Below are 14,787 nucleotides of genomic sequence, written 5' to 3'. Positions count from 1 at the left end.
CTATTACAACACACATTACATTACTGGATTCCAACCAATCCGAATCAGGGATTTGACTTACCCCTACGAAACTCGACCAATGAGGGGGCATTGTAAGACAGCTGTCTCAAAGGGAGACCTTAGCACTCTACTGCTTAGGCAATCAGGAATACAGTTCGTAGCTATGGCGAATGCGCCAGGTGGCACTATTTAACAGATTATACCTGATCGCTTAATTTCCATATATATATATATATATATATATATATATATATATATATGTATATGTATATATATACATATATAGCTCCAGTAATTACGAGACGACTTATAAGACAAATAAAAGTTTTTCTTAAGCAAACTTAAATTTTAACTAATCATTGATTTTCAAATAATTTACGAATTCCGAATCTATAATTATACAATCAAATTAAATTATTACGAAATCGTATTTAGATTCAGTGTCTTTTCGCTCGACATTACTTGGAATTTGAGTAATGTTCACCGAAACCTAAGTGAATCTTGTGTATTTTATTGATTTATCAGAAAAACACGCAATTAATTTGCTTCTGGTTATTCAAACCTCCCGCCGTTCCTATTGAACGTGATTGGTCAGGAGTCGGGCTGGTCAAAACGTCAAATCAAAAATGATCATGGCGAATCTGAAAGTTCTGCAGCGAATGTTATGATTAAGTTTAATCGTCTTTTTATAAATGAATTTCTTCAATTTCGAAGAAATTTGCGATTTCGGTAGTGTGCAGACATAGTGCAGATATGTTAGCTAATTTCGTGTAAAGCTTGGAGGGTCTTCTCGTTGAAAAAATAAAATGTCAAGGTAGGTCTCGCATCGGCTTTTGCCAGTCTCATGCAGTTTTTTTACACAAACAATAATTAATTTTGTCTCGTTTGTGGCTCAACTTCCTCATGTTCTTAATTAGTTACATAAAGGTTCGTAGTAACATAATGCAATGCCTAGGTATTGAGTCACCAACACCGAATTTACATTGAAATAATTAACTAAATGTAGCGTTTTTCATGGGGATCTCTATTTGTGTTTTGAGTACCAAGCAAAATCGTTTTTTTGCAAACCCAACTTAAGGCTTTGTTCTTTGTTTGTTGACCCGTTTTAACTTTAATCTATTGTTTTTATTTTTATTGATTTAAAGCTTTGGGTGTGTTGCACCCAACCTCAATGACTAAACACACACTCTCACCCTCATCCCCTTGAGCATACCAGGAAGAGCGTAATAGTTGTTTAATGGAAAAACTGGTTTCCATGTTAACAAAATACACCCACATCAATTTTTGTCTAGTCCTTGAGCTAATTGAAGCTGCAGTCTTCAAGTTGGTCCATTCAAGCCTCAGGCATACATATGGTTTTGTGTTTATATACACTGTAACCTAAATAAAGCTGTTGGGTGAACATCCAACATCCACTGAAAATAAACTATGACCTATATTGCATATTAATTATGAAAATTGAATTTTGTGGCGATTTTGTATATAATATTAACAAAATTTATATAAAATTTCTGATGAAATATATTGATATTTTCAGACGTAAGTTTTCTTAACCATGAGACTTGAAAATTATGTACTGCTTTTAGAATTTAAAGGTAAATCTTATTAAAGCTGGAATAATTCCTCAACTTGCAAATGAGAGAATGATTCAGGGCCCGATTATTATTATTTTATATACAGTCAACCGAAGTGTCAGCTTTATAATTGCTTTAACTACAAGTTATTTTCCATAGTCATTGAAATATGTACAGGTAAATTTCAAAGTTCAAGTCAAAAAGGCACGTCCATCAGTGAATTACAAAAATCACAGCCTATGGTCAGGTTCTCATTTACCCCTGGCTCGTATAACTGTTTCGTGAGAACATCAAACTCCAAACAGCCAGTTAAAATCTTGTTGCCATCTGAGATTCATTATTTTATTATTATAAGTAAAAATAATATTTGTATATATTTTTTTCTTATCCCAATTCCCTTGTCATTGCTGAGAATTTTCTGTAATATAACTGTGTAAATTTTCCAGCTATTCTGAAATGAGTTCTTCAAGTCAGGAAGTTCGCAGAAGGTATTTTGTTCTTTTACCAGAAAACTCATAATTTTAGCTCTATGTTAATGTCAGATTCTGCAGTAAAAATTAAAATTACATGGTGTCTTCAACTGCAAGTTTCAAATAAAATTAAAGCATGTGGGATGTTGAGAACTGTGCTATTACTAAATATTTGCATGCTCATTGCTTTATTGCATGTCTGGTCTAGATAGGTATTATTAGTGAGACTGCATTGAAATGGTTTTGATTTGCTTACATTTGCATAGTAATTAAGCAAATAATTACATGTCCATCAGGGAGTTTTAGTTGGTCCCCAAGTCAATCTGCAGAATTTGCAGGATCCAAATGTGCATGTATCTACTAGTTTTGCCCAAGGAAACCGTTTGGAAATAGTGCATTGGTTGTATCTACTGCCAGTTAAAGCAAATAAGTTCTACTGTATTATGAACGTATTTACTTTGAAACGTAATTTTGAGTGTAATGTGATGAATGCGCTGAGATCACACCTCTATTGGAAGAGAACGGGCAAATAGAATTGTGACAGTACTGGACTGATTTTCGTTTGCTGGAAAGTACTCAAGGAAAATTACCTCTGACATTATACAGTGTGTCCGATATGAGGATGTCGAGGTTCGCATTCTGTATAGAAGCCAATTTAGGGTTTAGGGGGTGTTGTGAATAAGATTTTATGAATCATTGATTGAGCAAGTCCCGGCTAGTTGAATATGTCCCTTTGCACTTACCTGATACCTCAAAAATTGAATGAGTGAACTTGAAAATATGCAAGATTTTCGCACCCTGTATCTCGTTAATGAAGCATCTTTATGTTAATATCCGAAAACCTGTGCGAAGTGGCTACAACATTACCAGAACTACCTCATCATGACACTTTCGATGTCCATTACTGCGAGCCATATGGCCCTTGCAACCGTATTAAAGCTCCCATTCGAACGTGGGAGGTTACAGAGGCGTTAATACCGTGTTGCGACGATATTACCATTGCAGGAAAAATAATGATTTTTGTGAAAGGTATGTTCCAATATGAATATTTACCATCCACGTAGACGATAGGCCGTGGTTTAATGCGAGCATAGTAGAAGGTTTACATAAAAGCGCAACTTTCCAATCCATGTAACAGGAAGAAAATTTGTGTATTGCGACATCTAATTCGAACAAAAATAACACCCAATATAATCGATCAAATCCATGAAGTTCCGGTCCCTGTGAATGGGTGTAAATTGGCCGATAGCCCGATAGCGTAGCCGCCACTTCCTGAGATACACGTTTACACGTTCTGGCCACGGCCAAATTAGGCTCATTTTTATCGGTTTTATAACAATGCCTGATGCATAATATTATGAACGTTACCTCCAATGCGAATAATATAGAGAGGAAACCCCCACGAAGGGCGATCAAGGCAGCAGGGAAGAATATTGATCGGCGAGGACATTAGGTTTGGGTCTGGGGCACATTAAAATAAACGGTATTCACTTGACTCATTTTCCTTGGCAGTGAAATCAATCCAAATGTGCCAGTCGGAGTTCTGAATGTCGGGGGGTGAAGTCGCCCGAGGTGAAAGTCCGAAATTTCGTTCGAAAATTTACGGTATGCGCAAAGTAATCGCAACACTTATTACTCAATCAGGCTTTATCGAAGCGAGCAGCTGATACTAATCAAGCGTGGAAAACAACGCATGCGTTTACCAATATTCATTAAGCAGAGGTAATGGTAAGAGTGAACTTCTGTTGGGGAAAAAAAGGTTGTTCCTAAACATAATCATCAGTAACGCGTCGATATTCTCTACCTCCTGACGTTACCTAATTGCATTTCATTTAAGTAGCAAATTGGCATCAATACCAGTTGTGTCGTCGCTTCAAAGTGCACCGAGTGTATTAAAAAAAAAGTGTCCCTGATTAATCCGCAAGGCAGAGCTAATCCCGATGATTAAGCCTATTTAATTATTAATAATAATCGCGATCGGCCAGCGAGTCACGGTTTTGTTTAACATTCCATTATTGTTTCTGGTCGCGAAGAACAATGAGAATACGCGTGTGATAAAGGCCTGTTTTCGCGATAACAATATTAGGGAGTGCGACAATATGGATTACGAAACGCAAAGAATGTTGGAGGATATCAAAAACGAGATTTACTGCGAGCTGGACGAACTGCGGAGCAGGAGGCCCCAAAGTTACGTCGATGGGGACGTTGTGAGTTCGGGCGATAGCGGTATGCAAACGGGACCGGTGGAGGGTTGCAACGGCGTGGGGGGGTATGCCAGTGTGGAACACCCCAGGAGAGAGTGGCAGGAGTATTGGGCAAAGTAATTATGGTTTTCTTTTTTGCGTATTAGGGTGTAGGAACATGCCGAGTTTTAAAATACAGGGTGCGGCATGTTAAATTGGGATATTTCAGGGCGCACTGCAAAGTGATTTTAAAATGCTGATAGAACCGCGGTCAAAAACGCGCCTCTTCCCATATACAGAGCGGCAAAGTTTTACAGGTTTTTCAGCCGTGGGGCTAGTAGCATTTTTTTTTTACAGAATACTTTCGCCCCCTAAAATATCTCCGTGATTATACGTGTGTTTCTATGGTGCCTATCGCTGGCGTCCATTGAATAGGCACACGCCACAGTTTTCCGAATTCTCACAAAACTAAATTCCACTCTTGTACCTAGACGAAAAATATCAATGTCCTATATCTGGAGTTCTATCTCATTTCTCCATAAATCTCTTGTATCAGCTCATGGTTTAACAGTAAACTCCTTGGAAATAAGTTCCGTATAGGGACTATACACAAATAGGAATTTTATTTCGGGATGGGACAGATTGCTCCCTCAATGGTATTTGTATAGCTCTAGCTCGCTAAAATGAAGAACAGCGACCCATTACGTCTCAAATGAAACGATTGAAGTCGCAAAGCTTCAAATTGCCGCTGAATCGTCCCTTTGATCATCCATTTCGCAAGGAAATTTTTCAGTCTTGGGTTCATTCAAGGAACCTCTTATTCAGTAACTTCAGCACTCATGAATGATTTTCAACTAATCCACTAGTAGACATCACAAATTTTTGTTGATTTAAATTACCGGATAGTTTCTGTCGTGGGTCCGTTTATGGAGCTCTACCATAAGCATCTCGGTAATCATAAAAGATACGAGGTCAGTTTAATCGGGACAAAATTGCGCAATTTAGAGTTCAAGAATGTGCCGTATAAAATGTGAAGAATTCTGATGAATCTCAGATATATTCGAAAAGATCTTAAGTTTGGGAAAGATGTTCTCACTCAACGTATCCACTCATGATTTTACAGCTATTTTTAAAACGTGAACATCGTCTCGTTAAAATTCAAAAGTACATGGCCGATATCAGTTTATTTATTATTGTAATTGTTTAATCCATTTTATTATCTCACTCTTTGTGTGTTCACTCTTAAAGTGAGTTTATACTCAATATTTACTTCCGATTAACTTTTCCAGTATTTACTTATTGTACATAACTTTTACACGTATTATTTACTTCTCATTGTGTCTGGCATAAGACGGTTCTCGAAACGTTAAAATAATGCATCATAAGCGGTTTTGTCCTGGACGTAATATGACTCAATAGCATTAAAACTAATGTAAGAAAGAGTAGAACTTCATTAGAGGCAACATTTCAACCAATTTTAACGAGAATCTAAGTATGAAATAAATTATGCAACCTTAGCGACACACAGCAGATACTGTGCATTCCGAGAATCTCGTTTAATTCACAATAATGGATGACTATCTTTGATTGCCACTGATATTGGCGACATATCAATAATCATGCGATAAATTTGGTTGATTGCTAATTGATTAAACCCAGCGGCGGACGTACACGCCGGCAGGTCGGTGATCCACTCTTTCTCTCCCCCCCAGATCCGCCACTAATTGTAGATACTTTAAAATTTGGAGAACGTGCCACATCTATAATTTGAAAAATCCTTCTGTATAGTAAAACTTTGTGATGCGCCAATGACGTACTGTATATTACGCAGTGGAAGCAGTGGCGGACATGTAGGTCGCAGTGCATTGCTGCGCCGGAGAGCCGAGCCGAGCCGAGCCGAATTTTCTTAGCGTCAAGGACCGCTTACCCTCAGGTCCGCCACTGATCTAATCTAATAAATATTGTTTTCCGCCCAACATACATGACCGGAACAGTTTCTTGCATGAAATTAAAATTTCTAACTTGCATGCGTGGGAATTGACTCTCTAAATATCCCACGTTAAACGTTTCTGGTCTAGTACCAACATCATAACTCCTTTAATTGCGCCATTAAGATACGATCTCTTAATGCATTGTCCTTATAGTGAAACATCCATAGCAAGCGCCAGGGCCTCGGTGATGATATACGATGACGTCAACAAAAAGTGGGTACCCTCCGGAACCTCATCTGGCTTGTCCAAGGTTCACATTTACCAGCACCAAGTGCACCAGACCTTCAGGGTTGTCGGCAGGAAGCTGCAGGATCATGAGGTGAGAGTGGTGCCTCGGTGAATCAATATGTATGAAAGCATCGATTTTGTGTGAGTCACGAGTAATTCTCCTTATGTGACATTAAATTGCAAAAAGTTGTGTGTATTAATCGGAGGTGAACGCGATATGCTGACACACCGGTTTCTGAAATGGTATATTGGAGGATATGTTTTTTTTATGGGCGGGTGTAACCTAGTTCCTAGCCCATGGCTTGTATTTTTGTGTTTATTTAATAATTGTTTACACACACGTGAATCACATTTCTTTAGCATTCGACGCCCCGTGTCACCTGAATGCATGTCTGATTGATTCGTAGCAGTATTAGTCACTTCTCCAAATCCGTCAATTGCCGCACAAGTGATTTAATGTAACTTGGAGCCCTTAATTATGCGAAATCTCTTAGGTGGTAATAAATTGCGCAATATTGAAAGGACTCAAATACAACCAAGCAACGGCCACCTTCCACCAATGGAGAGACAATAAGCAGGTGTACGGATTGAATTTTAGCTCCAAAGAAGATGCCGATTGCTTCGCGAGAGCCATGTTCCACTCGTTGGAGGTAAGCCTCGATGCTTCGTCAGAAAATCACTTTCCCTTCCTAAAACATCCATTTAACATAGGCGTGTTTACAAAACAACATTATCACCATGCCGCACACACACTGCCATTAACGTAATTGACCCTTTCCTATATTATTGTGCATTGTTGAATGGTACATGGTACAAGGTTTAGCGGCAGTGTCTACGGCAAAGCCATTCTCACATTAGATTTCCCCCTAAAACCGTATGTGCATTTCCCACTGTACTGAGTTTCCCAATGGTAGTTTCAGTAATTAAATTTGAGTATCTCGGGGCCTGTTTCTAGAATTCTTTGTTTTTGTGTAAGGTACTTAGTAATATCGTCCGCCAGCCGACTCAGCCATCCCAGTACGCGCCACCGATTATCCAGCAACCGCAGCAGGTGCCTCTACAGCCGCCCCCCGTTCCCGCCCACCAGAATCATATTCCGCAACCGCAGCAACCACCTCAACCCCCCGTTCCTCCGCATGGAATACCTCAACACCAGCATCCCCCTCATCAACAGTATGACGAGGACATGGGGTATCGGAGCATGACTAGGGAGGATGTGGCGATGATCCAGGTGAGAAGAATGTTAAATGAAGAGAATGGAGGATGATGTTTAAACGTGAGGGGGCGAGTATGTCAATCCCGAGTTAAAAGTTTGCCGGTTTTGTAGGCTTTTCCTGAACAATTAATTCTGGAAGTGGTCCAGTGAAATAAGGCTTCTGACATCTGTGCCCTATAGAGTCTTGCCAATTTAAAGTTGAGATGGGCGTTTTTCATTTAAAAAATGAGTTCAACAGATTTTCTATTGCAAGCAAAAACCATTCAATTGACGTTTTTCAGGTCAGATCAGGTCGCTATCGTTTTTTTTTTTTGTATAAACACTGTGTGTACTCATGTCAATGGATCGAGAAACATATTTACAAAAACAGTACCTTAAGGGGGAGGGAGAGAGAGGGAAAATTACATTCTTGAGATATGATAATTTAAAGAAACTCAAACATGCCTCTTTGTACCAACAGGATAGTACATCGATAAAAGTTCTTTCAATAAACTGTACCCAATTACCGCCGTTTTATTTGAGCTCAATGGCCTTGCTTTCACCAGTTTCTTGTCAGTTTTTTTACATCGGCGAATTTGTTTGATTTATCTAGGAACGAAGAATATCAGCAGCTCTAATGTCCCCGCAACCGACTTCGCCCATGACCCCACAAAACAACGCCCCCGCGCCTCCAGCCATGCCCCTGGGAAACCACAGCCCCGTTTCGCCTCCCCAGGCCGGTCCTGGACACACTAGAACGGTAAGCCATCGTATTTTGAGTGGAAATTGAGAGAACAAGGAAGGTTTCCGCATAAAATCAGTTCAGATTGCTCTGAACTCAAAACTGGAGAGGATTTGCTACATTTTCGACACCAGACAAAACAAACTTTTTACTGACCGTGAAATTTTCAGTCCTAAACTTATACATTTTGGGTTATGGAATATTTAATAAAATTCATTAATCATTTTAAAATTTGACGGAAAGTCCTAGTTTAAGTTTGTAATATTTTCTAGTAAAATAGCCACTGTTGGGACTATTTTCGTGTGAAATGCCCAATAAAACTACAAAAAAATCATAGTAAAATGTCTCATAAAATATATCAACCAACACTTCATGGAATAATAAAACTTTTTAGTCAAAGTATATGCACACATAACATGCCCCTAAGGCAGTCGAATTATTGCAATTAGAAATTTCATAATAGCATTACTTAAGCATGCCCATTTGTGTGGAGCTTTCTAAATAGTTCTGCAAGCTGTGTATGATTTCTATTATACATAAAATTCCAAAGATTGATGCCTTTCTGAACAATGAGCTTACTATTACGCAATGTCGGAACGTGGATTTCCTCCTTTCGGTGCCTCATAAAACGGAATAAATCACAACTAATCAAAGTTGAGTTTTTATTTGGTGTTTAATGAAAGGTAAGTGCCCCGCCGGCGCCGCCACCTCCCCCGGGTCCTCCCGTACCGCCTACGGTACTAACTGCACCTCCGCCGCCACCTCCGCCGCCTATGCTATCAAGGAGCCAAAGCAGCGACGGTGGGGAAGTTAATTCGTTGGCTGCCCAATTACAGAATGCCAAACTTAAGAGAAACAGTAAGGTAAGTGAAGACGCCAATTGAATTGGTGTTTTGAGTTTTCGATCTCCAGTAGAAAATAACCCGATAATCCGGGGCATTAATCATTTCCGGATATTCCGAGATTAAATAATGTTTTCTATGAGTCAGTTAGGTATTATTCATAATATTCGGGGCGTACAAGGGGATCTTAAAAATTGAATGGTAATTTTGAAGATTATAAACGAAGAAATTTTGATATAAAACGTGAATTACCAAAGTTAGGTAGAGTACTTATGAAGAAATCTTTTCTTAGTCTCAGGGCCTGAGTTTTTAATATTGTTCATAGAATTCGGTCCAACCGACTGAAAATAGTGGCTCTTCTACTAGCAGCGGAGGGAGCAGTAACTACGGTACCATAGGCCGAGGAGGAGGCAACAGCATGGCCTCGATGATGGACGAAATGGCCAAAACGTTGGCACGGAGAAGAGCCGCAGTGGAGAAGAAGGTTCCATTGACGAAGCTTTTCCCTTGTTATTTGATTAAAAGGACATTTTACCCAGGTGCCAGACAAAGAGGACGAGGATAAAAAAGCCGCCATGTGGGAGAAGACGAACACGTTGCCGAGCAATACTTCGAAATTCGGGGGAGAGTCTCCTAAAAGCGTTCGCAAGAGGTTCGGATCGGCCTCGGAGGAAACGATTCTGAAGGTGAACGGATTGTCCGATGGTGGAATAGCTATCGGACCGACAGAGATGGAGAGCCTGAAGAATGAAATAGTCAAGGAAGTCAAGAAGGAGATCGCCAAAATGAAACAGGACATTATAGATGGTAAGTCGGTGTTTGTTACGGAGTATTTTCAGAGTAAATTTTGCCCCAGTCCACCAAACGAATAATAAATGAATCTCCCAGAGCGCATTCCTAGCAGAAAACTCCAAATTGTATTATCTATTAATTAACTCACAGAATCTTTTTTTTCAGCAATCAAAACAGAACTGAATAGAAGGTAATCAATTTACCGAAACAGACTAATTTGTATAGTTTTTACACGACACGACGATTATCATAAGTATCCAATCTCCTCGATATTTAATTTTTTAATAATGTATTATTAAAACTGGAGAAGTCCGAAGAACTTTCCCTTTTCTCTAGATTTAATATTCTGAAAAACAAGTTTAACTCATGATCCCGAACTAAATCATATCGAAAGAAGGTCCTTCCGGCCCCTCCAGCAGCCCATTTTGACGTCGTCATTCACGTGTATGTTAATCCATATTGTCATGTAAAATAAACGCATAACTTAAGGACTTTTTATATAACAAACGCGTTCGTCGTACGCAAAAGTGCAGTTACGATTGTAGTCCCTAGAGCGAACTAGACCTAAGCTCCTAATCTTATGTATAAGTCCCTCCTCGCGTTATGGCATCGCTTGCTTTTACGCTACAAGAAGACTGATTTTACAGAGGATCAAAACGTTATTGAAACTATCTATCGATACTTTTCGGGAACGTTGTTATAAAGCAGGAGGGATGAGCAACATTTTAATCAGGCTTGTTTAAAACATGAGGTTGTAACGACTCACAACGCAAAAGTCTCATCATTTTTAATCTTATGATTAGTTTGACCATAGTATTTATTATAAGTTAAGGAAAAATAGTTTTAACGTGACTTTTATTGCAAAAGTTGTTTAAGTGATTCCTATTTTAGCGAAGACTCGCCTGGAGAATTTTCTGCGTCAGCTCAGTTCTGGGTTCGAAATTCTCCTCGGACGGGCCCTAGTTAGTCTTGTACATAATTTCAATAGTCTAAAGGGACTTCCATTTTTATTAATCGCCTAATTTACCAAATAAAACTAATTTTAGCCTAGTTAAGATGATATTATTTATGTGAAATGATATTTAAGTTTCCCACTTTTCCGGGGTTATTTTAATGAATCAAAATAATGGGAGCACGCGCGTTGAATAGTTTATCCCCCGTTTCCCATTCTTCCCATCTTAGACGCTTTCGTATAGCTAGCGGAATCGTATGATACATCGACATTTTTTGCCTCGAGTCATTAAAATTATAACTAGAAGAACGGTATACTAAAGATCAGAGGAAACGGTCCATTTTTTGTTTGATAAAACTGACAGCAAGGATCGCCTTATAGGTCAGACCCAAGACTAATTTTGCCTAAGGAATTTCAATATTGATTCCTCGTCGAGCTACAATTTTTGTTGCAGCACAGTCGATTAAGTATATTATTCCCCGTCTGTTGTCAGAACGTTAATAAATGCTTTAATGTTTAGTATACTGCTCTTTCAATTGTTTCACTAGGTGGCATTATACTACGCTTGCTGATTGGGCTTTACATATAGATGAATCTAGAGCCGACCTAGTGAAACGCACCCGAACCATTTTTACCGTATTCCTGTATGTTAAAATAATGTATAAACGACCTTTTTGAGTGATGACAGTTAATATATTTTATATGATTTTATTGTCATATATTACAACTTTGTGATATCTCTATGTATGCATTTAATATTTATAAATCTTCATTTACTTAATCTCAACCTTCTTCGCAAGTTTAGTATGCTAAAACCGATCATCGGAAACCAAATTTTTATTATTTAGTTTCGTCACCATTGGACAATTTTATGTATGTGATCTCTCGCGCTCGTAAGTCTAAATTAGCACAAGTTTTCCATTTTATATTTATTATTACTTTCAACAGAAAAAATGTATCTGTATTAATTAACTTTATGTTGTAAATTTTACAATGTACTTGAAATAAAAAGTATTTAAAAATCTCATCGTAGGTCTCTTCCCATCACAACCCAATTACCCTAGTTCGTACGAGCAAATAAAGTAGAACCGTCAAAGTATCACAGAACTAATATTGACTATTTTCAGACTTAAGTCTAAACGCCTCTGGCACTGCTAAACTTAACGCATTCATTAACGAACAATCTGGAAAAAAAAATTTTTTTTACCGACTAGATAAAAATACTCTCCTACTAGTTACTTGACATATTTCGGCAAATCTGATTCCCGATAAAGCATCATGTGCCCATATCCTTTGGGCTCAAACAAATGATAAATAACATTTCCTTGATATGTGAAATTCCTTTGGTTAAGTGCAGTGTAATATAACTGAAATGGCAGTAATTATGTGCCAATAAAAGCAAGTTTTTATAGGAAAATACCTGAGTGGCCAGCTGATACGGAACGTCCTCATCGTCTTTTGCATGCAGAATCATAATAGGACAATCGACGTCTTTGATGTAGGAGGCAGAGTCGAAGTTGAAATCGTTGTTTATTAGCGGGTTTACCAAAGTGGCATGCCACCAGGGGAGGAACGAGAACGTCTGGAAAATATTCGTGATTATGTTGAAATGGTTTTTGTAAAGCTCATTTACCGTCACCAAAGGGTGTTTCTTGACTACGTCAGTCACAGACGTAAAGGGAGTTTCCAACGCCAAGCCCATTGCGCTTATATTGTCTTTCTTCAAATTTGCCAACAAATGGGTGGCCACGCCAGTCCCCAAGGAGTGCCCCCAAATAAAAATCTTTGATTTACTACGTTCTCTAAGCCACTTATACACTGAAACCACATCTTTTACTACACTGGTTTCAGATAAATTGTTTCCTCCGCTTGAGTCTGCATACCCTGTAATGTCGCCGTAAATATTAATTTGATTCTCCCCTCGTAAGCATATTCATATACCTCTATAATCGATAGCAAACACATGGAAGAACTTTCGTAAAATCTCATAGAGCGGCACTCTCTTGGTTCGATCAGAGCCATTGCCATGTAGGTACAATAATATATAGTACTTATCGTCAGCTAAAACGCCTTCGAAATTATACTCTTCGTTTCTAATAACATCGCTAACAATTTCTTTGGGCAAAATTTGCCACATTCCTATTGTAATGTTTTCAGTGGGGTACAAGAAGTCAACATACATATTCCGCACGCCAGAGATGCCATACTGCTCCGGATTTGAGTAATTTTCCGGGTTTATTAAATCTAAAAGTTCTTAAGTAACGCAAAAGTTCAAGGTGATTATGGCGATATTAAATTACTTGAGCAAATTCACATTTTGAATTTTTTAGATATTATAATTTGTCGGTGTGACACAAAAATAGTGGCAAAAGCGTGAACAATGAACGTTTGTTTCATAACTTGGTGAAGCATAAGGCACTTACATGTGGGGAATATGAGACTCCTCTGCATTCCCAAGCTAAACATAAAGGTGATCGGTAGGATCACAAAAAACACAAGTACAAGTAGAAGCAGAACAATAGCTCTAAAAGCGGAATAAAAATGATCAGATCAGATTTGACACTACAAAAGGTGATGTTTTCCCCTTAAACCAGTTTAGTTTTTACATCATAATATGATGGGGAAGGTTTTGGTTCGGAAACCATTGAGGTGCTTTATAAGGTGGAGGCATGTGCCAAATATGGTTGTTTAAATTCCTTATACTTACGAACAAATAGAGTAAATGATGCAGCAACGCCCACAACACATGGTTAGTTTTAATTACACTTGACTATCTGAAACTAATAATGAGACATCTTTAGCATTCACCCACACTCAGATTATCAGTAGTGTATTTAATGTTAACAGGTTAAGGCACAGGTGAACAATAGAACTTTTTTTCAGTGGTAGATTAAATTAGAATCATTTTGAGTGGATTACTTGCTTCATTTATGAATAATCTAAATCATTGGCTCTATTACTTACTAAAGGTCACTAAGAAGATTAGATTTTTTGAGGATTTGAGGAAATAAAAAACAGAAAAAAAGTATGAAAAATTCAAACATTTTATCTCCTTTCATACAAAAACAAAAGAGAAAAATAAGAAGAAGTAAAAGCAGTGCAAAATATGTTGGATATGAAGTGTTAAGAGTTAAGACATTTTAACACATTTGCATCTGGGTTATTTGAGAAAAACTGTAAGAACACAGAAAATAATTATGTAATATCTTGAACACATACAGAGAATCATCTATGTGGTACTAGTGAAATGGCAATTTCAATTTATTACACTTTACTTACCTTTAGTTAGTATTTAAAAATCACTCCAACATTATTACCTAATTATTGGCCTAATTTTTTGGCACAAATTCTTCAAAATGATGACCAGTTACTTAGTTTTTCATTCTTCTACTTTACTGAACATCAAAATGCAACAGGAAATCCCTTAGAAAGTTCTATCCTAATTTTAAAGAAGAACCCAAGATTCACCAAATGAGACAATTTACACTTCGACACAGTACCACTTTCCGAGGATCCACCAAGGAACCAATTTATGCGATTTAGAAAATCTATGTTAGGTGGGAATATTGAGAGAACTGTTTATAACAGTTTAAACCATGTAAATTCAGTACTATGGTTCATGGTATTCTCTGGGTCAAAACCAAAACAAATAATGACAATTTGTGATGTAACTCGAAAGACATTAATCAAAATTCTCAGACTATTGACACATAGGCATTTTCATTGTCTTAGTTGAGGAACACGTAGAACAAATTAGAGAGTAGACAGCTGGTGCGATGAAAAAAAAACATCCAATACAAACATATCTTGCGACAAGA

The 14,787-nt window shown here is 37.9% G+C and overlaps 2 protein-coding genes across 7 annotated transcripts; one reads left to right on the top strand and one right to left on the bottom strand.

Annotated features, from left to right (window-relative positions):
• Positions 1-620: 620 nt before the first annotated feature.
• Positions 621-11,994, top strand: ena (enabled). 3 transcript variants are annotated; one of them, XM_066291788.1, is made up of 10 exons: positions 621-814; positions 2,021-2,062; positions 6,372-6,537; positions 6,941-7,096; positions 7,423-7,677; positions 8,255-8,401; positions 9,067-9,246; positions 9,551-9,709; positions 9,765-10,032; positions 10,183-11,994. In XM_066291788.1, the coding sequence occupies exons 1-10, from the start codon at positions 807-809 to the stop codon at positions 10,209-10,211; spliced, it is 1,410 nt and encodes a 469-aa protein (XP_066147885.1). In that variant the 5' UTR covers positions 621-806; the 3' UTR covers positions 10,212-11,994. The 3 variants fall into 3 exon arrangements, with proteins under 3 accessions (XP_066147885.1, XP_066147886.1, XP_066147884.1); XM_066291789.1 differs by lacking the exon at positions 2,021-2,062; XM_066291787.1 differs by lacking the exons at positions 621-814; positions 2,021-2,062 and adding an exon at positions 2,750-4,364.
• LOC136344378 (lysophosphatidylserine lipase ABHD12) lies at positions 11,664-14,773 on the bottom strand. 4 transcript variants are annotated; one of them, XM_066291790.1, is made up of 9 exons: positions 14,463-14,772; positions 14,249-14,408; positions 13,677-13,749; positions 13,393-13,493; positions 12,911-13,213; positions 12,603-12,853; positions 12,390-12,551; positions 12,209-12,336; positions 11,664-12,153 (listed from the first exon to the last, which is right to left on the bottom strand). In XM_066291790.1, the coding sequence occupies exons 3-9, from the start codon at positions 13,715-13,717 to the stop codon at positions 12,105-12,107; spliced, it is 1,035 nt and encodes a 344-aa protein (XP_066147887.1). In that variant the 5' UTR covers positions 13,718-13,749; positions 14,249-14,408; positions 14,463-14,772; the 3' UTR covers positions 11,664-12,104. The 4 variants fall into 4 exon arrangements, with proteins under 4 accessions (XP_066147887.1, XP_066147888.1, XP_066147890.1 ...); XM_066291791.1 differs by having other exon boundaries at positions 14,287-14,773; XM_066291793.1 differs by lacking the exon at positions 13,393-13,493 and having other exon boundaries at positions 14,249-14,769.
• Between the last annotated feature and the right edge of the window lie 14 nt (positions 14,774-14,787).

Source organism: Euwallacea fornicatus, chromosome 17, assembly GCF_040115645.1.
Source record: "Euwallacea fornicatus isolate EFF26 chromosome 17, ASM4011564v1, whole genome shotgun sequence".
Classification (NCBI taxonomy): domain Eukaryota; kingdom Metazoa; phylum Arthropoda; class Insecta; order Coleoptera; family Curculionidae; genus Euwallacea; species Euwallacea fornicatus.
This window is presented reverse-complemented; position numbering and strand designations above follow the sequence as displayed.